Source organism: Miscanthus floridulus, chromosome 1 (assembly GCF_019320115.1).
Source record: "Miscanthus floridulus cultivar M001 chromosome 1, ASM1932011v1, whole genome shotgun sequence".
In the NCBI taxonomy this organism is placed as follows: Eukaryota; Viridiplantae; Streptophyta; class Magnoliopsida; order Poales; family Poaceae; genus Miscanthus; species Miscanthus floridulus.
This window is the reverse complement of record NC_089580.1, coordinates 70,596,406-70,615,943: the sequence shown is the minus strand read 5'-3', so window position 1 is coordinate 70,615,943 and position 19,538 is coordinate 70,596,406. Positions and strand designations below refer to the sequence as shown.

Sequence of the window (19,538 nt, the reverse complement as noted above, 5' to 3'; positions counted from 1 at the left end):
CGTACTCTACAATTGGGCTTGGAGCTGTTGGAGCACTTGCTCTGGGATGGGATCTAGGGCTGGTTGCTCTTTGCCTATCATGGGCTATTCCTCTACTAGCGGCTCTTCTATCTTGATTTTTGGGAGCGCTGGCATAGGTGCTTCAGGCGCTATGCTTGGGTCTTCCCCTTGGAGCGGGCTCTGCCGGCGTCCTTGTGGAGGCTATTGTCTTTCTTGCCATTGTGGGTTTTGCTTGGCCTATATACGGTGGCCGCCAATGTTGGGAAAGTTGTTCCCAACAAGGTGGAGCTACTAGAGCCTTTGCCTAAGCGGAGGCCTCAGGCAAAGGTTGGGGAGTAAGTGGGCCTAGATTCAATTAGGGTTTCATTAATCTATTCCCTCTCTCCTTACATGGGATCTGGCTCTCCCTTTTATAGAACATTATTCACTAGATTGCTACTTTACATCTCTGCCCTTTGATAGCTAAGGCATAACCCCATGAATATTCCTATGTAGACATAAACTACCAGGGGCATCTCTGGCTTTCCTCCACCTCAACTACCTTTGCTTCATGGGCCTCAGCCACTGGCCCGCTAGCGGCCCATCTACGTCATATAAGCACCTCCCTCGATCATGCGGAGGCCTCACCGAACCTATCGAAGCCTCCACCTTGGATGCCTTTGCCTTCACCTTGATGCCCACGTGGGTTGCCCGGGCCTTCGCCTACATCTTATAGACTTCGTATTGCGTTTGGTCGTTGATCGCCATCTTCGAGGGTCTTCGCCGAGCCAGAGACCATGGGCGAAGGCTTGATCCTACAAACTCCTGTGAATCATGTTTCCCATAATCTTGTTAATATTAGCCTCTTTTGTTAGAGTGGAAGATAGCCTCCGTGGCTCGTATATCTATGTCCCAACAGTGTAGGGTTTCACCCACATCTCCATTATTCCTTGTAGACTTGTAGGTGCCGATACATGAGCTTGGACGCTGCTACCGCTACCCCTTGTCCACCTGTGAGCAACACCGACGTTGCCGGTGACATGACAACACCTCTGCCGTAGGATTTTTTAACACTTTTTGTAAACTAATTTTAAATCTAACACTATTTTTTTTCAAAACTAACACTTTTGGCCACGTCTATTGCCATGGCGTGGCGAAACGCCTGTGCCGTGCCATGCATGGTGGCGCGGTAGGAGGCTAACGTCGCGAAGATTGGGGCCACTAACCAGTGACGTGGCAGGGTCTGTCGCACCACCGATCTTGGCGCGGTAATGACGTATCATGGCGCATGGCGCGGCAGTACCTGGCCGGTTTAATTGGAACTTTCCGCGTCGATAGTGGGAGTTACTCTATGTATTGCTTGACATAAAACCAATAGTGGATTTGTTTTTGCCTTTTGTTGAATCTTTTTCATGGCTCGATAGAGAATTTGATAAGCCAATGATTTTTTGTCTTTCATAATACGGTTAACCACCATGTTAATTAATCGATTACGAAAAATTGGATCGGATTTTGTGGTTCTTTTTTCTGCAATACCTCGACGTGACATGAGCGTGAAAGAGGTTCAAGAATCTATTTTCTTTTTATAAGGGCTAAAAATGAATCACTTATTTTTTTGGCCCCATATTGTAGGATCGGTAGTGACGCGACCATGGACCCCGGCTTCCTTGACCCCTTGCGCAAGACGCCGGCCACCGGCGTTGAGATACGCCAGGACTACCAGTTCCCAAACTAGTTGGTACTTAATCTCGCCGGCAGTGTTGCCGGGACGCATTGAAACGAATATGAAGCAAATGAATGCAGTCCGTGCGCAAGTTGATAAGCCGCCACATAAAATTTTTATTGGTTTGACATAAGTTCGACATAACATAACCAACTAAGCCTGCAAGTTTCGGACGCCAATATTCATTCGACCTAATAAACTAAGACCCAGGAGTGTAAGGATCCCTCGAACGCCTCTGTCTCTTTGGATTTGTTGACAACACATTGGGAGTGTAGCAAACGTCGGTGTGGTCATGTCGCCAGTGCGTACGGCTCGTACCCTGTAAGTATATGATATGCACGATTACTTATAATCTTTATGATCATTAGTTCATGGAGTCTATGTATTTAAAGAAAATACCTTTGTTAGTACCTATGAGGCTCCTTGGGTACCAAGTGGGGCACCACGTAGCTGAGACATGCCGATCTCATCCTACGGCCAATCGTCCCACTGGTCATGCTGTTTGCGGAAGCCCGGTGGGTCATCATTGTCCTCGGTTGTAGGGTCCTTCCCAGCGCTATGATGTGGTGGTGTACGCACTGCGGAAGTGGCACCTGTCACCGGTTGAGAAGAGCCGGCCGGTGTCCTCAAAGAGGCTAAAGACGTGCCACCCGACCGCACCAGGAGTGGCGGTTCCACATAAGGAGTGTCCATGCAGCTCAGCTTCTGAGCTAGCTTTCGGCAGCTCTTCTTCACCTTCTGCATAAATAGACGTTAAAGTTAGTGCATTTCCCAAATGCATATACACTAAAGAAATATTTTCAGAACAGACAAGTTTATGTTTACCTCCACAAAAGCCTCGAGAACACCTGGCCCCTGCCCTCTAGACTCATGAAGTCGGAACGCTACTTCGTTGGACATCCTTGACAATTGTGTCGCCTGGGTACAGAAACGCGGTTGGACAGTTTTAGTACACATACTTAATACCAAAAGGATAACAAATTGTACCATTCAAGTATCTTACCACATATCTTTGAAGCGGGGCTCTATGTAGCTGTGTGTCCTCCCTAGTGGCAATGTTGTACACATCTTTGATCACATCTTCCTCTGAATTGTAGCTCTTCCTGCGGTCATACCTGCAACAAAATGATATTAGTTGTACCACACACACCTCTAAATTGTAGCTTTGTTATTAATCGATAACGCACCCGTGCAATCCTTGGTTGGTGGAGTAAAGCGGTGGTGGGCAGCCTATCATTCTTCCAAATTGTCTGCAGACCCTGATGGGCCAGTGAATCTCGACCACGTGGAAGAACATAAGAGGGACGTTGCAGCGATACTCATCTAACTCGTCCCTAGTGACAGGACTGAGTAGTACTGGAGCTTCGGAGCATCCTAAGGACACCAATGCACCTGAACATTTCATAATTGAGTTAGGTTGTGATATAGTGTACATCGAACAAGACACATGTATGATAGTAAAGAGAGCGTAACCTGGTGCTGTGTCAGGACGTCGAGATCGTCCGTGTACTCCCTGTACTTGCGCCTCGCATTCCCTCTAACTAACTCTGCTTCCGTCCCGATATACAGAGTTGTAGGGAGTGTATTGTGCTCGTTCCATTGCTACATTGAACACAATAATGAATTAGCCATTAATAATCTCATCATATGTAACTGCCTCGAAGAATATAGTGAACCAAAGTACTTACTGGTAAACCAGTATTGAGGGGCCTCCCAATGGGCCATCATTCCCAACACCAAACCTGGAGTAGGTAGGAGCAACCCCCAAGGTTCGCATACCCTGAGGTGCGACGGCAGTCAACACATAGCTGTCGATACGTCCATGCTAGGACTGCGCTACCCCAGCTATATGCCGCTTTGTTCTCCCACAGCTGGCGTAGTATGTCATGGAAGATCTAGCTGATGGTATTGCCCAAGGCATCTAGAAAGAGGAAAGCACCAAGAAAGTGCTAGAGCCACACTCTAGCGAACCTGTCGATCTGAGCCTCCTCAGCCTATGGGTCCAAGTAATCAAAGTACTATGTGATCCAGGACGACGAAACTCTGGAACTTTTCCTGAAATTCACCAAAGAAAATGAGACCCGATGGCTGCAGGAAAGGAATGCAAGTATTAAATAGGCATGAATTGCTCACTTATTTTTCTTTGAAACCTCATCGTCCGGTGGAAGAAAGCCAGTGAACTGAGCCACTAGCTCCCTCCAGTGATCGTTGTCAACTATACCCGTCACTGGAAGTCCTCCCAACCGAAGGCCAAAGATAGCCTTCACGTCCTGCATGGTCAAGATCATCTCACCGCAAGGTAGGTGGAACATGTGGGTCTCAGGCCTCCACCTATTATAAGAATAGAACGACTGTTACTTGACTCAAATTTGTTATAAGAATGTTTACGTACAAAAAAGGCACTCACCTGTCTACAGCTGCAGTAAGTAGTGCTGGGTCAAGGGGTGGAAGACCGTAGTTGACAACACGGACAAGCTCGAGGAAGCCGGTATGCCGTATATACGGCGCATAACGCTCGTCCCACTGGTGCGCCCTGGTGTGCGTGCGGGGCCTCAAAGTAGGCAAGACCACCTGTGCGTCGATGTCACTCAAGATGTGTGCTCGGTGCTGGTCATCGTACTCCACCTCAAGAATGGGATACAACGGGTGCTGCGTGGGAGGGGTCATCCTGTTACAAATTGATAAACAAAGGGTTAGAGTATTCAAATTAACAATATTCAAATTAACATTATGTAGCATTGCAAAATTTGAACTACTTGTTATGCAATACAAATACAATATGAAAGCACATGTATATATTCAAAGTAACATTAACAGACATATTAAACAACTTCACTAGAAAAATAAGCATTTGACGAAACTTCATCAAGTCATCCAAATCGCCATATCACGCACTACTAAGTACCGACAATCAATCCCTAAACCCAAAATCCTAACTAACAGTAACCTAAACCCTAACTACGTAACCAAAACTACCTAACCTAAACCCAAAATCAATCCCTAAACCCAAAATCCTAACTAACAGTAACCTAAACCCTAACTACCTAACCAAACCTTAACTATCCTAAATCACTAACAAATTCTAAATCACTATCCTAAATCACTAACAAATCCTAACAAATTCACTAACCTAACTATCCTAAATCACTAACCCTAACTAAAATAACAATCAAAATAACATGAAATCGAGAGAGCCTACCTTGATATGAGCGGACGGCCGGTGGCCGTGACGTGCCGGCATTCGTGGCGCGGCTGGAGTGGGTGGGCACGTGCGGCATGGGTGGGCGGCTGGGCGGGCGGGAAGGCGCGGTGGTCGGCAGGCGCTGCGGGTGCGGCGGCGGTGGCGCTTCGGGCAGGGGTGGCAGGCAGGAGGCAGGGCGGGCGGCTCGGGGGCAGGGGCGGCTTGCGGGCGATATTTATCTGATCCTGCCGTGCCATGAGCCATGGCGCATCAGGGCCGCGCCAAGATCGGTGGCGTGGCAGACCCTGCCAAGTCACCGGTCAGCGGCCCCGGTCTTCGCCACGTCACCTTCCTGCCGCGCCACAATGCATGGCGCAGCACAGGCGTTTCGCCGCGCCATGACAATAGGCGCGTCCAAAAGTGTTAGTTTTGAAAAAACGGTGTTAGATTTAAAATTAGTTTACAAAAAGTGTTAAAAATAAAAAAATCGCCCGCTGCTCTAGCTAAAGGTTTCTCCCTCTCTTCTCTTCTCACGTCGTTTTTTGTTTGATCTGGTAGCATCTCTGTTTTGCTACTGGAGATTTAAACTTCACATCAACCGAGCACTTAGAACCTCGCCTCCAGTTGCTCCTCATGCTGCTCCACTTGCTCCTACTGATAGAAGTGCCTCCGAATTTGGTGCAAACCCATTTGCTAGTTTTGATGCTCTAGATGTCTCAAGTGCACATAACAAAACCAATAGTGAGGCTTAGTCTGCACCGCCCAATCAAGATTCTATGCAAGGAGCAAGTGGTGGGAAAAAGCGTAAGCAAAGTCATATTGGTTCTGCTATTGAGAATTAATTATGTGGAGTCAAAGAAGATGTAAACAAACAAAACCATAGAAACTCTCAATGAAAAGAAGAGGCAAGACGAAGAAACTGGAGTCCAGAAGTGTCTTGATGAAGTGGACTCAGTGGTTGGACTTACTGACGTGGAGACGTCGTATGCTTTGGGTATCTTCAAAACTGAGATAAACGGGGAAGTATTCATGAAAACGAAAAACAAAATTATTCACTTTATTTGGCTCAAGCGTCAGATTAGGTATGTCTCTTCCCTGTACTAATCAGCACTAGATTAGTTTACTTTGGTATGTCTCTAGCTGCTAATGTTTTTCCTTGTGTTTACTTGCAGTGCTCTTGGTGGAAGCAATGTAAGATTTGAGAAGAAAAATGCAGCTGCAGTGCCTATGTGAGAAACTTATCCAAAGGAGTTCTTTTCCCTCGAACACTGCTTATGAAAAGGAGTTGAACCATAATTTATTCTAGTGCCGAAGTTCTTGGTCAAAAAATTAATATCCTGTTTTATCTTTCATTATCTGTCTACTTGATTTGGGCAATACATGATTTGAGAAGCCCTTGTGCTACATAATCTCTACTTGGATATTGAAGATGCAGCGGTATGTTACGAGCTTCTGGAAAGCATTTAAAGTGATAATTTTTTGAATTCGAACTTCTTTCCATTCTATTTTTTATTATCTGTGCATGTGAATGAAGTGATACTTGAGTGCTGTGCATTTGGCATATGAATGCAGTGATACTTTTTTTTTTTTGACTTGAATGCAGTGATACTTGAGTGCTTCGTATTGCCTGGGATTGACCATATGAAAGCCATACATTCAATTCAGTTAATAATCTTCAGGTTGCCTGGGAATTCGTATTGCAACGTAATCTGGTGGCTGATATAATCTTCAGGTTGCTGGTTTTGATTGTTTTCATTAGTTCTTATTATAGAGTTATAGTGGAGTGCTTTTGTATGAATTGGACTCCTGGCGCCTTAATTTATAATAATCTATGATGCTAACATGTTTGTTATACGGGTGATGTAATATAGGATTGACAACATATGTTGCTTATATGGATCAGTATATGTTTGTCATTTAAGGTTCTGTTCTTTTTTTTAAATACACGGTACAACGTAGACGTCCACAACACGCACGTACACTCACTCCCTATGAATATAGGTACGCAAACCTACCCCTATGAGCACCTTCGAAGGACTGAGCCGGTAGATCTTGAGATTCACAAAGTCATCAAAGACGCCCTATCGTCGACGGGAACGTCGCCTACATCTGAAAGCATAGCACAGTTAAATCCTGGAATAAAAATCTAGGAAAATGCGAGCACCCATGTCAAGTCAAGGACTTGACCCCGGATGGACATATTCCACCACAAGAAACCCAACCAGGTTCTGTTCTATTTCTAGATGACAAGAGAAAAGATACAATGCTATGTCGATTGTTAACATATAGAAAAGAAATGCCACAGTTTAGTGCTATACCATTCAATGTTTTTAATAGCGGAGCTATATCAGGTTATAGCGGGATATAGCGGCTAAATTGTATATGAACACAAATAGCGGCACCCTGCCTTAAAAGACTATAGCGGCAGCTATAGCGGGAGATTTAAAACTATGATACCGTTGCATATCTACCTGTTCCCAACGAACAAAAATCAAAATTCCATGCGGGGAGAAACACCATTCCACCTATCACTTTCCAAAATGGCACAAGGGCAATTTCCCATGCGGTGGTGTATCTCCCCTGTTGGTTGGGCGTGGATAACACTAACACACACAGTGGTGTTGTTCCCAGGGTTAATTGGCCCGTACTTCCAAAGTAGACGCCTAACTGCATCTGTTGACTGGTTAATTGGCCCGTACTTCCAAAGTAGACGCCTAACTGCATCTGTTGACTAGTACAATAATTCCCTCCGCTCACCGCTGGGCATGGCCATCATCAGGTTCCTGTCGCTTGCTCCACTATTTATATGTTGGCCATCCCCCATCTAACGCACCAAACACGGAGCCTAAGAACCTACAGCTTGATGTGGTGGTTCTACCGCAAATGGCCCTCGGGCTTCTCCGGCGCCTCAACGGCTGAGGAGGTCACTGCCAGCGTCGACGGCCATGGTCTGGTCGCCGTCATCACAGGTACATATACTTACCTCACATCCCAAGTCGCTCCAATCCCAGGGCGGTCGGACTTTGTGTTGACGGGCCACAATGGGACTGGCCGGACTTGCAAGTTGGAACGCCGACCACACACCAGAACTCGTCGGAATCAACTCCGATCGAGCAACCGCGGTCTGGTCAGGCTCTCGGAGCTAGCCATTTACGACGAAACAATGTCATGTGTTGAGCACTTGAGCTGAGCCTCTCGCAGGTGCGACGAGCGGAATCGGGCTAGAGACGGCGCGCGTTCTGGTGCTGCGCGGTGTGCACGTCGTCATGGCCGTCCGCAACGTCTCTGCCGGGCTCGCGGCCAAGGCGGCCATCGTGGCCAAGATCCACGGCGCAACAATTGACGTTCTGGAGTTGGACCTCAGCTCCATAGCTTCCGTAAGGAGATTCGCCTCCGAGTTCGACTCTTTGAAACTGCACCTCAATATTCTCATGTAAGAACGAACAAAAATCCTAATAGTCTTGTACTACTTCACATTTATATGCTACCATCAGACATATATCACGTAGCACTAACGAAGTAGCCCAAGTAAACCTAGGCCCACGTGGCAGAGAGGCGAAAAAAAGCACACGGACAGAGGCTTACACGTACATTTTTTCGCGCAAAAAAAAAAAAAAGCGTGTTGGCCTCTATCCACGTGCTATTTTTTTTGTGTCTCTCTCAGCCGTGTGGGTCTTGGGACTGCTTTTCCGCGCGATTATTTTTCCACTCGTGACGGTGCACCCGCTAGGCGTGAAAAAAAGTTTCATTGTCAGTGCACGAGATTGGGGGTCGGTTGTTCTGACTCCGTCAGACACGGTTGACATTTTCTGACCTGGGCACCCCAGCCACAGGTAGTAGCATACACCAACGGGAGAAAACTTGGCTGAGGTAGTGCGTGTTGCACCGTCTGATCTAGAATTTGGGCTATTCAATGAGGATTTTATGGAATTCCATAGACGTATAATAAGTTGATATGATATTATATAGATGAAGAGATAATAAAAATTTCATTTAATAAAATGAGAGCATGCTTGGCACGGCTCCACGTGCGCTGATCTAGAGCCGGAGCCGGGAGATCGGAACACCAAAACGTGTCTTCGCGTCAGTATGTATGCCTAAAATGGCTCCAGCTCGTCTACTCAGGATCGAGAAGCGCTTCTTCTCATGTCCGCGTTTGGTGCGGCTCCTCAAGCTCCAGTGTCAGAGCTGTCGGCAGAGCTAGGGCCGGAGCGTCTTAATTAGGGAACTAAACCGAGAATCATGTGTAACAAACTAAGGGTATTCAAGACATTTCTCTTCTCCTCTAATCTGTCTGAAAAATCATGTGCGTGCGTGTTGTGGGCGTCGATGTTTTACTATGTAATTCTAAAAAAGCATCAATTTTTTTTGACCTAGGGAGTAGAAGGTAATAGGTGAAATATATATTTATTTAATTTTAATTTTATAAAATAGGATAAATAAGGAAAGTTTTTAGATTTTTTTTTTCTGTACCTAATTGATGTGTGCGTGATCTATAGATGTGCTAGATCTTTTTATTTTGCAAGTTCGGACATGATATGATTTGATTAGCATAAATTGCTGATTTTTTATGCATGTGAATCCACGTATTAGCTGCATACATGTGAGTATATTAATATTACTATTATATATACAACAAGAAAGACTGTTTCGTCCACCAATCCTGCAGCCCTATTTAGCAGAGCTCTCAAAGTTAATTATCTGCTGATTCCAGCAAGAGCTCTGCTAAACAGTTTTTAAATTAGAGAGAAGTGATTCTCTGAAATGAATTGAGGGGCTGAGAGCTGAAAAAAGTAGCTTCTCTTCATTCTGTGAAGTGATTATCCATCGTGATTTTGAAAGTTTATGCTAAGAGAATCACTTTCACCTAAAGAATCAGATGAAGCTTTACCAAACACGCCCTTCATGCGCGCACCTACGGTCAGCATCCTCCTCCGATTTTTATCAGCCGTGATTGGTGACCCTCCTGATTTAGCACCGATTTTTTTTCTCCCTGTTTGATTATTTTCTTGGTGGATTGAAAAACATAAACTATCTAATCAAGCAACATAATAGGTTAATTAATTAGTTAAATAATTTTAAAAATCTGAAAAATCAATGGTCCTCCTAATAAGTAAAGGAGAGTAGCGTAGCATGGCCCCTTTACATATATAAGACAACGGTGGATAATTTATCAATATGTTTATGTGCACTTTGATTTTATTTTCCCTTATTAATATGGTATTTTTTGAGTCTTGAGAATTAATATATGGAGGTTCCTTTTGGATGTGTTTGGTTGACTTGATGTTCTTTTCGACGACAGCAACAACGCTGGAGTGCTGACAAGGAACTGCACACTTTCCTGCGACGGTCTGGAACTGCATTTTGCAACAAATCACATTGGTGTGTCATTAGCGCAAATTATTCGAACCAATTTCGTTTGCAGCGTATCTTGTTTTTTTAGTGGAAAGCAGCATATCTTGTTTAACTTACCTCTAGAAGACTGTCCCTTTCTGCACTTGAATTATGACGTATCAGAATGATTCCTGGTACTGTATCACCATTTGACTTGAATGGCCCATGCAGGTCATTTTCTTCTAACGAACCTCCTACTGGAGAACATGAAGAGCACATGCAGGGACAGAGGCATCGAGGGACGGATCGTCAATGTGACGTCCTTAGGGCATGCGTTTTCTCATCCTGAAGGGATATGTTTTGAAAAAATTAGTGATCCTTCCGGGTAATCCATTCTGAGATCAATCTGAATTTTCTCGCAAAATTGAGATGTCATGCTGCATAATTAACACCAGCAAAATCTGTTGTATTTGAACCTTATATAGTTTCAGCAACTACACTGCTTACTGTCAATCCAAGCTTGCCAACATTCTTCATTCTAATGAATTGTCCCGAATCTTCAAGGTATCTCAAGTTCTCTAACTCTTTGACACTGAATAATAATGGAAGTCGTTACATAATGCATGAGTTGGCTAATGACAAGAAGAAGCTATGTTCATGAACAGGAGGAAGGAGTGAATATTTCAGCTAATTCAGTTCATCCTGGTGTCATCATGACAAACATTTTTAGGGAGAGAACTACTGTTGCTGGTACTTTCTCATGTCTAAAGATCGATTTCATGTTTGAAAAAGAGAAAAAGACCTCTGATCCATCAAAATGTCTCAAAACAATTGCTGGCCTCTGCATGAATAAAAACATTTAGATGGAGCTCTGGTTATGACGACATGTAATTAACTGTTACCTCTATTTTTACAGCTCTTTTTAACACGATTGGAAGATTCATGTGTAGAAGCGTAGAACAGGTTAGCTTTAACTTTTTTTTATAGCCCCGCCCCTATTGGCAGGACCCCTAATTAATTTCTTAATATCTTTTGTTAAGGGTGCTGCAGCAACATGCTATACGTTGGTGGAACATGCACTGATCCTAATGAACTTTTTTTAAACTCTTTTCAAGGGTGCTGCGACGACTTGCTATGTTGCAATGCATCCTCAAGTGAAGGGGATAAGTGGAAAGTACTTCGCCAATTGTAATGTAGCCAGCCCAAGCTCGCAAGCTTCGGATGCTGAGTTGGCCAAGAAGCTATGGCAATTCAGTTTGCAGACTGTTTCTTGATTAAGCGCTTGTCTGATCTAGTGATGCATGTATTAATGTATATGTTTATATAGCTTTTCCAGATTCCATGTCGGTGTGTGCAGATAATATGTCTAGAATTTGATTCAAAATTGAAAAATCAAACCATTGTAGCCCTAATCTTGTGGAGTCAATCGTAAGCTGTTGTTTTTACCCATGTTAATACTGTCGTCGAAACAAGGCACAATTGAATATACGGTGATGCATTGGAATCAATTTTATTTATCTTGTGCAGATCAGCCAATACAAGGGCAGCCGAACGGGTTCTTTAGCTTTTACAGGCTTACAGCTGGTCTGGATGGGATGGTGACAATCAACAATTCAGCACCTCGTCATAAAAAAAAGGAGAAAGAGAAGAAAGAAACAAAAATAAGACATGACCATGCCGATCACTGAACAGCAAACGCAATTGATGCGAAGCATCGCACCTCTGGACTCGAGTCCTCCAACAAACCATGGGCTGTTTGGAACGTGCGAAATATTTTCTGTTCCTGCGTTTTTTCTCTAAAACTGAACATATTTCTGTAAAATTTTTGCGTAATTCCTACAAAATTCTTGCATTTCAAACAGGCCCTTAATTGGAGAAAAAGTCTACATAACCTCTCAAACTATTTAGACTAAACTAAAACCGGATTTTCTTCCCTGAACTTTCTAAAACCAGTCAAATAACCTCCCAAACAATTTTGGATTGTGGTTTTGCTACAGTGATGGTGGCTTTATTTTTTCCTTTTTTATTTATTTCCGTAGAATCTTTGAAAAATCATAGTAAATCACAAAAATATCATAAAATGGAAAATCTAATTTTGTTGGACTCCACATAAGTAGATCTATACAGTGAACATATAATATGGTATACTTGTATAAAATTTTTGTTGTAACTTTAGATGTAAGTTTTTCTGTAATTAATTAGAATAATTCATAGCTGCAGCTTCTATGGTCCAATTATGATAAAATTTTTATGATGGGATAATTATTGTATGCTTGAACTGTAGTAAAAAATTTATACTCATTGGACCATATATAACTTAGTTATAGATAAAGCTTATATTTAATAATCATAAACATAAATAAATATATAACTAAGTTATACATGATTCTATGAGTATAAAATTTTTACTATAGTTCAAACATACAATAATTAGTCTACCATAAAATTTTCATCATAATTGGAGCATAGAAGTTGCAGCTATGAATTATGCCAATTAATTAATAAAAAGCATAGATCTAAAGCTACAACAAATGTGGCAGAACCGTCTCATCTAATGTCTTCCAGGAGCGCTTGTCTTCCATTAGACACTAAGCACCTAAGGGAGAACACTAAATCACTCGGTTCCGTCAGGCACACCGTAGGGGAGAACCCGAAAATCTATATTTTTCCACCAGGATCACAAATGAGAGAATAAAGCTTACATCATTCTTAACTATTTTTTACATCACTTTTAATACATCAGAGTATAGTAGTTATTGTATAACAGCGGAATGTAATCATCTTATCTGAGTTTATGGACAATTTAATTGAACAGTGGAATATAAACATGCGAACAGAGTTGTAGCAGAATTAAACATCTATTTATGACATGATGAAGTATTGATAAATAAACTAGGACAACAGATTATAAAACTTTCCTTTTATAAAACATTTGGTGAGAGTTAAAAATAAAAACTACGATCGCGACGTAAAGGAAATCCTCTCTGAGCCCACCAGGAGAAATCCACATACAAGAGTCAGCTTTAGCATCCACCTGTCACCTGCAACAGGAGGAATAAAACCCTGAGTACTCAATTGTACTCAGCAAGACTTACCCGACATGAGAAAAGAAAAGACTCCACGGATATGCAAGGCTATCTGGCTTGTGGGTTTATTGTATTTGCAGAAAGCATTACTAAGCGTGCGTCCTTTTATTTGATTTTTATTAATAGCCGCATTGGTTAATTAATTAACCATTCTATGTAAGCACATGTGCTACTTTCAAGCAGGTGGTAAGCAATCAGATTTTCTTTTTTCATCTTCCATCTTTTAGTTCTTACTACCGATGCTACACACGAAATAAGCCGTACCGGATCGCCCGGTGATTCGTGAATCAATGTCCCCAGTTGGGTACCCCGAAAACACACGCCCCGCTTGTACCCCAGGCACAAGCAGGACCAACCCATCACCCTCCTATCCTGGGTGTCCAGGTCCTCGTCCAAACTAGGACTCCAAGCCCTCGCCCCTGAGTCCTGGACTCGGTGCAGTGCAAGGACCTCCTAACCCAAAAACCACACTGATAGTCGGTCTAGAAAGAGCCGGATCCACGACAAGAGAGCAACAAGTCTTCCCAGCGCCCATACACAAGTATGTGCTCGGGATAATAAATCTATGACTTGCCCACGATGCCTTATGCAACGACCAGTCCTTAATCGACATAGACAGGGAAAGTAGTGTAACCAAGCCATGCTCCGCGTCCACGGCGACACAACCTCTTACACCCACCAATACCCAAACCATATCCCTGTCCGGTCACCATTTTTCTTTCCATCATTTTGTATTTTTCAAGTGATAATAATCCAATAATATATTTCCTATCTCTCGCGAGTGACAGCCATCACTCGATTTCTACCGAAGTCTTGTAGCATAGCAATCTACATGATCCTGTCATACTAGTAAGACTCATATGATAAAGATATATATATGCAAGTGAGTTTTATTTAACTCCTTAAAACTTAATGCATAAATATAATTTAAACTGCAGAAAAGTAGGGGTTATGCACCGGGGTTTACCTGTGTAAGATATATATTGAAAAGTTAGTATCTGCATCGTCAGATCATCCACCGTCATCTAAATAGAAAGCCCATTGCATCATCTCCTGGAGAGAATACCATTACAACATCTTCGAATTCTCAATCATCCTTCAATTGATCCGTTGCTCCATCATTGTACCTATATGATATGCATTGATGCAAATACATAGATGTAAATAATCAACGACAGCCGAAATGCTTAGAAACCTGATCACGCCTCACAAGCTAACGAGCTAGTTCTAATGACGGCCGTACTTAGGCTATATATACACATTGTCGGATAAGACGTTATTTCTCAACAACCATTTTAGTTATATAACCCAAGGTTGTTTCTTTATTCTATTCTATCAATTTAATCTTTATTCGCAATATGACATTATTATCTATTTAGCAAACTAATTATTCTGGAGCTACAAAAATTATAGTGAGTACCTAATATTGCTAGGAGCCTACTGTAAAAATTTTAGATTCAACACTGTTACCAATTTATCACAACAATTCCTACAAGTTATCTTTTTATAATATTAAGTACCTTAAATTAATTATATAGCTTCCAAAAATATTATCAAACTATGTTAACAAAATATACTAACAGGTAGATCATGATTTTAGGAGAATAACAAAACTAGTTTGACATTTTTATGATTTTTCTATGATTTACTACGAATTTTACAACTTTATTTACGAAACTAAATTAACAATGTCTTTGAACTAAATGGACCAGCCACCACCACTCGACCCAGCGGTCAAGGCGGTGGCCCAGCAGCGCGGCGTGGTGCACAGGGGGCGCGGCCCAGCGCACAACACGGCACCAGGCCAGCCCAAGCGGCGCAGGCGGTGGCCCAACGCGGCGAACGGCCTAGGCGCGCAGGCACAAGCCGGCCCAGCACACCGTCGGCGGCGCGAACGGCCCATGCGCGGGTGACGACAGGCCGGCCCAGCGTGGGCGACACCCATCCGTCCCAAACGGCATGGACGCAAGCGAGAGTGGCCCAGGCGCGGCGGCGAGCAGGCCAGCCCACGCGGCCGGGGCCAGACAGCGGCGGTGTTTTAGCGATTAGACCCCTAAGCTTTCTCAAAATCACCTAAGCCTTTGCTTGTAAATATATGAGTCAAGCACTTTTTGCAAAATGAACATGGTAAAACATCCTATTTGCATTCAAGTCCTTTTCTACCTCAAAACAGAGCATCGTAGGGGAGTCGTCGAAGTCGCGCTCGGTGATGGCGACGTCGTGCGGGTCACGACAGTGGAAACAGAGCGGCACGGGGAGGTGCGTGGCCACGACAATGATGAAACTGCCGGCTCCCAACGCAGGACCCTCCATGACCCCAAGGCATCCGCGGCACGGCCAAAGGCGGTGCTAGGCGCTGGGACCACGCACAACGATGGCCGATGGAGATGCAGCGATGGCGGCACAAGACGCTACGACTGCGGGTGCGGCCACGATGAAGACGTGGCATGGGATCCTAGCACACCTGCACGCACGACGGCCTGTGACTTTAGCACACCATGGCGCAGAAAGGGCAGCGGTTCTACATGACTGTGGGGACACGTGCATGCACACGAAGGGCGGTGCTGGCAAGGCGGCTCCACCGTGGGCGCGGCCTTGGTGGTGCTACAGGGCAGTGGGCGTGGCACAGTTTGGCCAGGCGCTGCGAGGCACGCGAGGCTTGGGCGTGCAGGAGGCCATGCGCTGACCGAAGGGGCTATGGTGCAGCATGACCACGGGAGCACGCATGCGCACGCGAATGGCAAAGGGGACTCGTGCGTGCTCAAGGCGAGATGGAGCGGCACGGCAATGCGGCACGGGAGGGGCAGTGCCAAGGAGACGCAGGTCTAGCATGGCCGAGGGATGCGGACACGGCGACTGCAACCTCTAGAGGTAGAAGCAAACAGAGAAAGAGGAGCGACCAGAGGCAAAGAAAAAAGTAGAGCGAGAGCAGCAACTCGATGTCCTAGAAGCAAGGTAGGGGCAGCGGCAGCAGCACGGAGTGGCCTGGTCTGCTCAGTATGGTCACGTCAGCGTAGTGACACCAGCTGAGGCAGGCAAGGACACACAATGCATAGACAGACAAGACCGAGGCAGCAGAAATAGAAAAGAATGGGAGAAAACAACGGGAGTGACCGGCCAACTTCATTAACGCCGGGACAGCGCGACGTGTTTGGGCAGTGCTACAGAGCGACGGGATGATGCAAGCAGTAGGCCAACCATCTTTCTTAAAGGCAAAAGACAGCGGCCGTGTAGTAGTAGCAAGGACGCTCGCACAAGATGCCGGTCGCAGGACCAGTGCCATGGACGAGATGGTGCAAAGTTTCAATGTTAGGCGAGTACGCTGCAAGCCAGGAAAATAAATAAAACTGTTGCGCTCTCTCTCTCATCAGTTCATGCTTATCAAAATAAACCCGTGAGTATATATATATATCGTTCTATTTATTAATGGATTTTATTTTATTTATAAAAGTTGCTTTTCATGCTTAATCTAATAGAACAAACTGTTTGCTACCTATTGACTAGAATTGTCGTTCGACATTCCTAAATATTTTTACGCACTGAGTAATTTAACTAGGGCATTTATTTGAGTCCACAAAACTAAGTCGCATGGGATTCGCTTATCGCATCAAGTACATTTTAAATCAAAAATCTGAGAAAACTCACTTCAGAAATTTTTACTTAGGCCTAAATCATGATGCTAAGCAAGCTCGTAACACCAAGGGTGTTACAACCAACCCCCCTTAAAAAGAATCTCATCCCGAGATTCAAAACAAGAACCAGAAGAGGGAACACGCGATTACATTATGTAGATCAGGGATTACACGAAGATTACACGACTTCGAATACTAAACCACATGGGGATCTAGGGGTACATGGTCAAGAGCAACCTGGTACAACCAAGACTTAACCCAGAAGTCGAGATAGACGAGGACAATGGAGAAACAACAAGATAATGATTATCCAAAACATGGCGTATGAAAGTGCATCTAGCCCTTTAGTGGGTTTTGGATGATTGAATGACAACGTGATTAAAGGTCTAACACGTTTGCTAAGTGTGGACAGGTAATAGGTTATCTCATCGGTACTTAATGAAAGCCAAAATATTGTGTTGTTGTATAAATATTCTAGTTCAAGCATAAGACAACAATGCAAATGGAATTCATGCAAAGACTTGTTTGTTGTGGGATTTCCATGTTCTATGTGAAAGCAAGCCCGGTAAAAATTAGTTGATGAGACATGAGGGATTGCATATGGAATGGCCTCATACTTGAAGCTTGCTAAATTGAAATGAAAAAGATAACAATACAAATGAATGGATGATTCAACACAAGATGTGACTTGATGGCTTGAGATGGTGAAGATAGCAAGGAAAGGCTTCGAGGTACTAAGCAAGGGTGAAGGGCAAGCGATGGCTTAGCGGATGAAGAACCTAGCTAGGGTGAAGAAGGAAGTACTTGCATTTAGTTGAGGTACTAATCAAGCTATGATGGTTATGTTAATGTGAAGGATCAAATCACTATTGGATTATTTGATGGAAGTGACTTGATACATTTGGGATTATTCAAATTTGATGAATGGAATCAAGTCACGTGCTCAAGATGGCTATGCTCAAGTGAAAAAGATCATAGTTGACATGTTGGCACCCTCACTTGATGTAGATTGGAATACATGACTTCGGTTGAAAGAGATCAACTCAAAAGGTTTAATTTCGTTATACTTTTAAATTTGAGTTAATAGGAATGTCATACTATTAAGAGGGATGCATCATGTTGATAGATAATGTTTCATAAGTGCTTAAGCCAACCCATGTGAGTTTTGAGTGTTTGGGAGATAAAAGAGCTAACTGATTTCTTGCTGGTCTGGTATTGATACCGAGCCAGCAAGGTATTTGTCTAACAATGATAAAAGTGTTGTTCTCAGGTTGGTTCGTCGGGGGTTCCAATATGAGTAGAAGTTTCGACAGTCGGGAGTTCCGGCAATGGTCGGGAGTTCTGACATCTCGCGCTTAAACTAACTTGGATAGTTCACTATCCTGGTCATACCGGACATGTCCGGTATTCATACGGACAGAGGCCAATGGCTAGTTTTCAAAAGCCTTGAGGATCAGGAGTTCCAACGTGAGTCAGGAGTTCCGGCATGCGTCGGGAGTTCCAGCATGCGTTGGGAGTTTTGACACCTCACATACTTTAACTTAGTGCCATGGTTTTCAAATAGGCTGAGGGTCGGGAGTTCCAACGGTCGAGAGTTCCAGCATTCATCGGGAGTTCCGACGCTCACAACACCACTATAACTCTATTACTGTTGGCACAGTGTAAGTCATACCGGACGTGTCCGATATGGCAACGGCTATAAAACAGCTAGTTTTTCCAAGGGGGCTATAAATACCCCAAGCCTTCACCTTTGGAGGCTGCTGATTCTGCTGATACACATACATGTTTTTAAGCCTTTAAAAGGTCCTAATGGCTAGAGGGGGTGAATAGCCTATTAAAAATTTCTACAACAACACTTAACAAACCGGTTAGACAATTATGAGGCAAAGCAAGTGTTGCGCTAGCCTACTAAAATAGAAAGCCACCTACCACAATTCTGGTTTATATAGTTTCTATCCACACAATAGCTATGCCACTACACTAAGTTAGTGTGCTCTCAAAAGCTAACTAAAGAGCCACACTAACCAAACTAACAAGCTCTCACAACTAGCTACACTAAAGAGCTTGACAACTAGTTTGCGGTAATGTAAAGAGAGTGAGCAAGAAGGTTATACTACCATGTCGAGGAGTGAACCAATCAATCACAAGAATGAATAACAATGAAGACCAATCACCACGGAATCAAATGATGACACAATAATTTTTTACCGAGGTTCACTTGCTTGCCGGAAAGCTACTCCTCGTTGTGGCGATTCACTCACTTGGAGGTCCACGCGCTAATTGGCATCACACGCCAAACCCTCAATAGGGTGCCGCACAACCAACACAAGATGAGGACCACACAAGCCACGAACAATTTACTAGAGTACCTTTTGGCTCTCCACCGGGGAAAGGTCAAGAACCCCTCACAATCACCACGATTGGAACCGGAGACAATCACCAACCTTTGCTTGATGATCCTCGCTGCTCCAAGCCATCTAGGTGGTGGCAACCACCAAGAGTAACAAGCGAATCCCACAGCGAAATACGAATATCTAAATGCATATGCAATGAGTTAGAGCATCTAGTGGCACTTTGATAACCGCATTTTGATACTAGTTTCA

General features: G+C 43.9%; 1 protein-coding gene across 3 annotated transcripts; it reads left to right on the top strand.

The window, feature by feature from the left end:
* Window positions 1-7,720: 7,720 nt before the first annotated feature.
* LOC136535839 (short-chain dehydrogenase TIC 32, chloroplastic-like) lies at window positions 7,721-11,662 on the top strand. 3 transcript variants are annotated; one of them, XM_066528264.1, is made up of 8 exons: window positions 7,721-7,852; window positions 8,085-8,316; window positions 10,186-10,265; window positions 10,449-10,602; window positions 10,703-10,781; window positions 10,883-10,967; window positions 11,134-11,180; window positions 11,333-11,662. In XM_066528264.1, the coding sequence occupies exons 1-8, from the start codon at window positions 7,747-7,749 to the stop codon at window positions 11,489-11,491; spliced, it is 942 nt and encodes a 313-aa protein (XP_066384361.1). In that variant the 5' UTR covers window positions 7,721-7,746; the 3' UTR covers window positions 11,492-11,662. The 3 variants fall into 3 exon arrangements, with proteins under 3 accessions (XP_066384361.1, XP_066384367.1, XP_066384374.1); XM_066528270.1 differs by having other exon boundaries at window positions 11,258-11,392; XM_066528277.1 differs by lacking the exon at window positions 11,134-11,180.
* The last annotated feature ends 7,876 nt before the right edge of the window (window positions 11,663-19,538 follow it).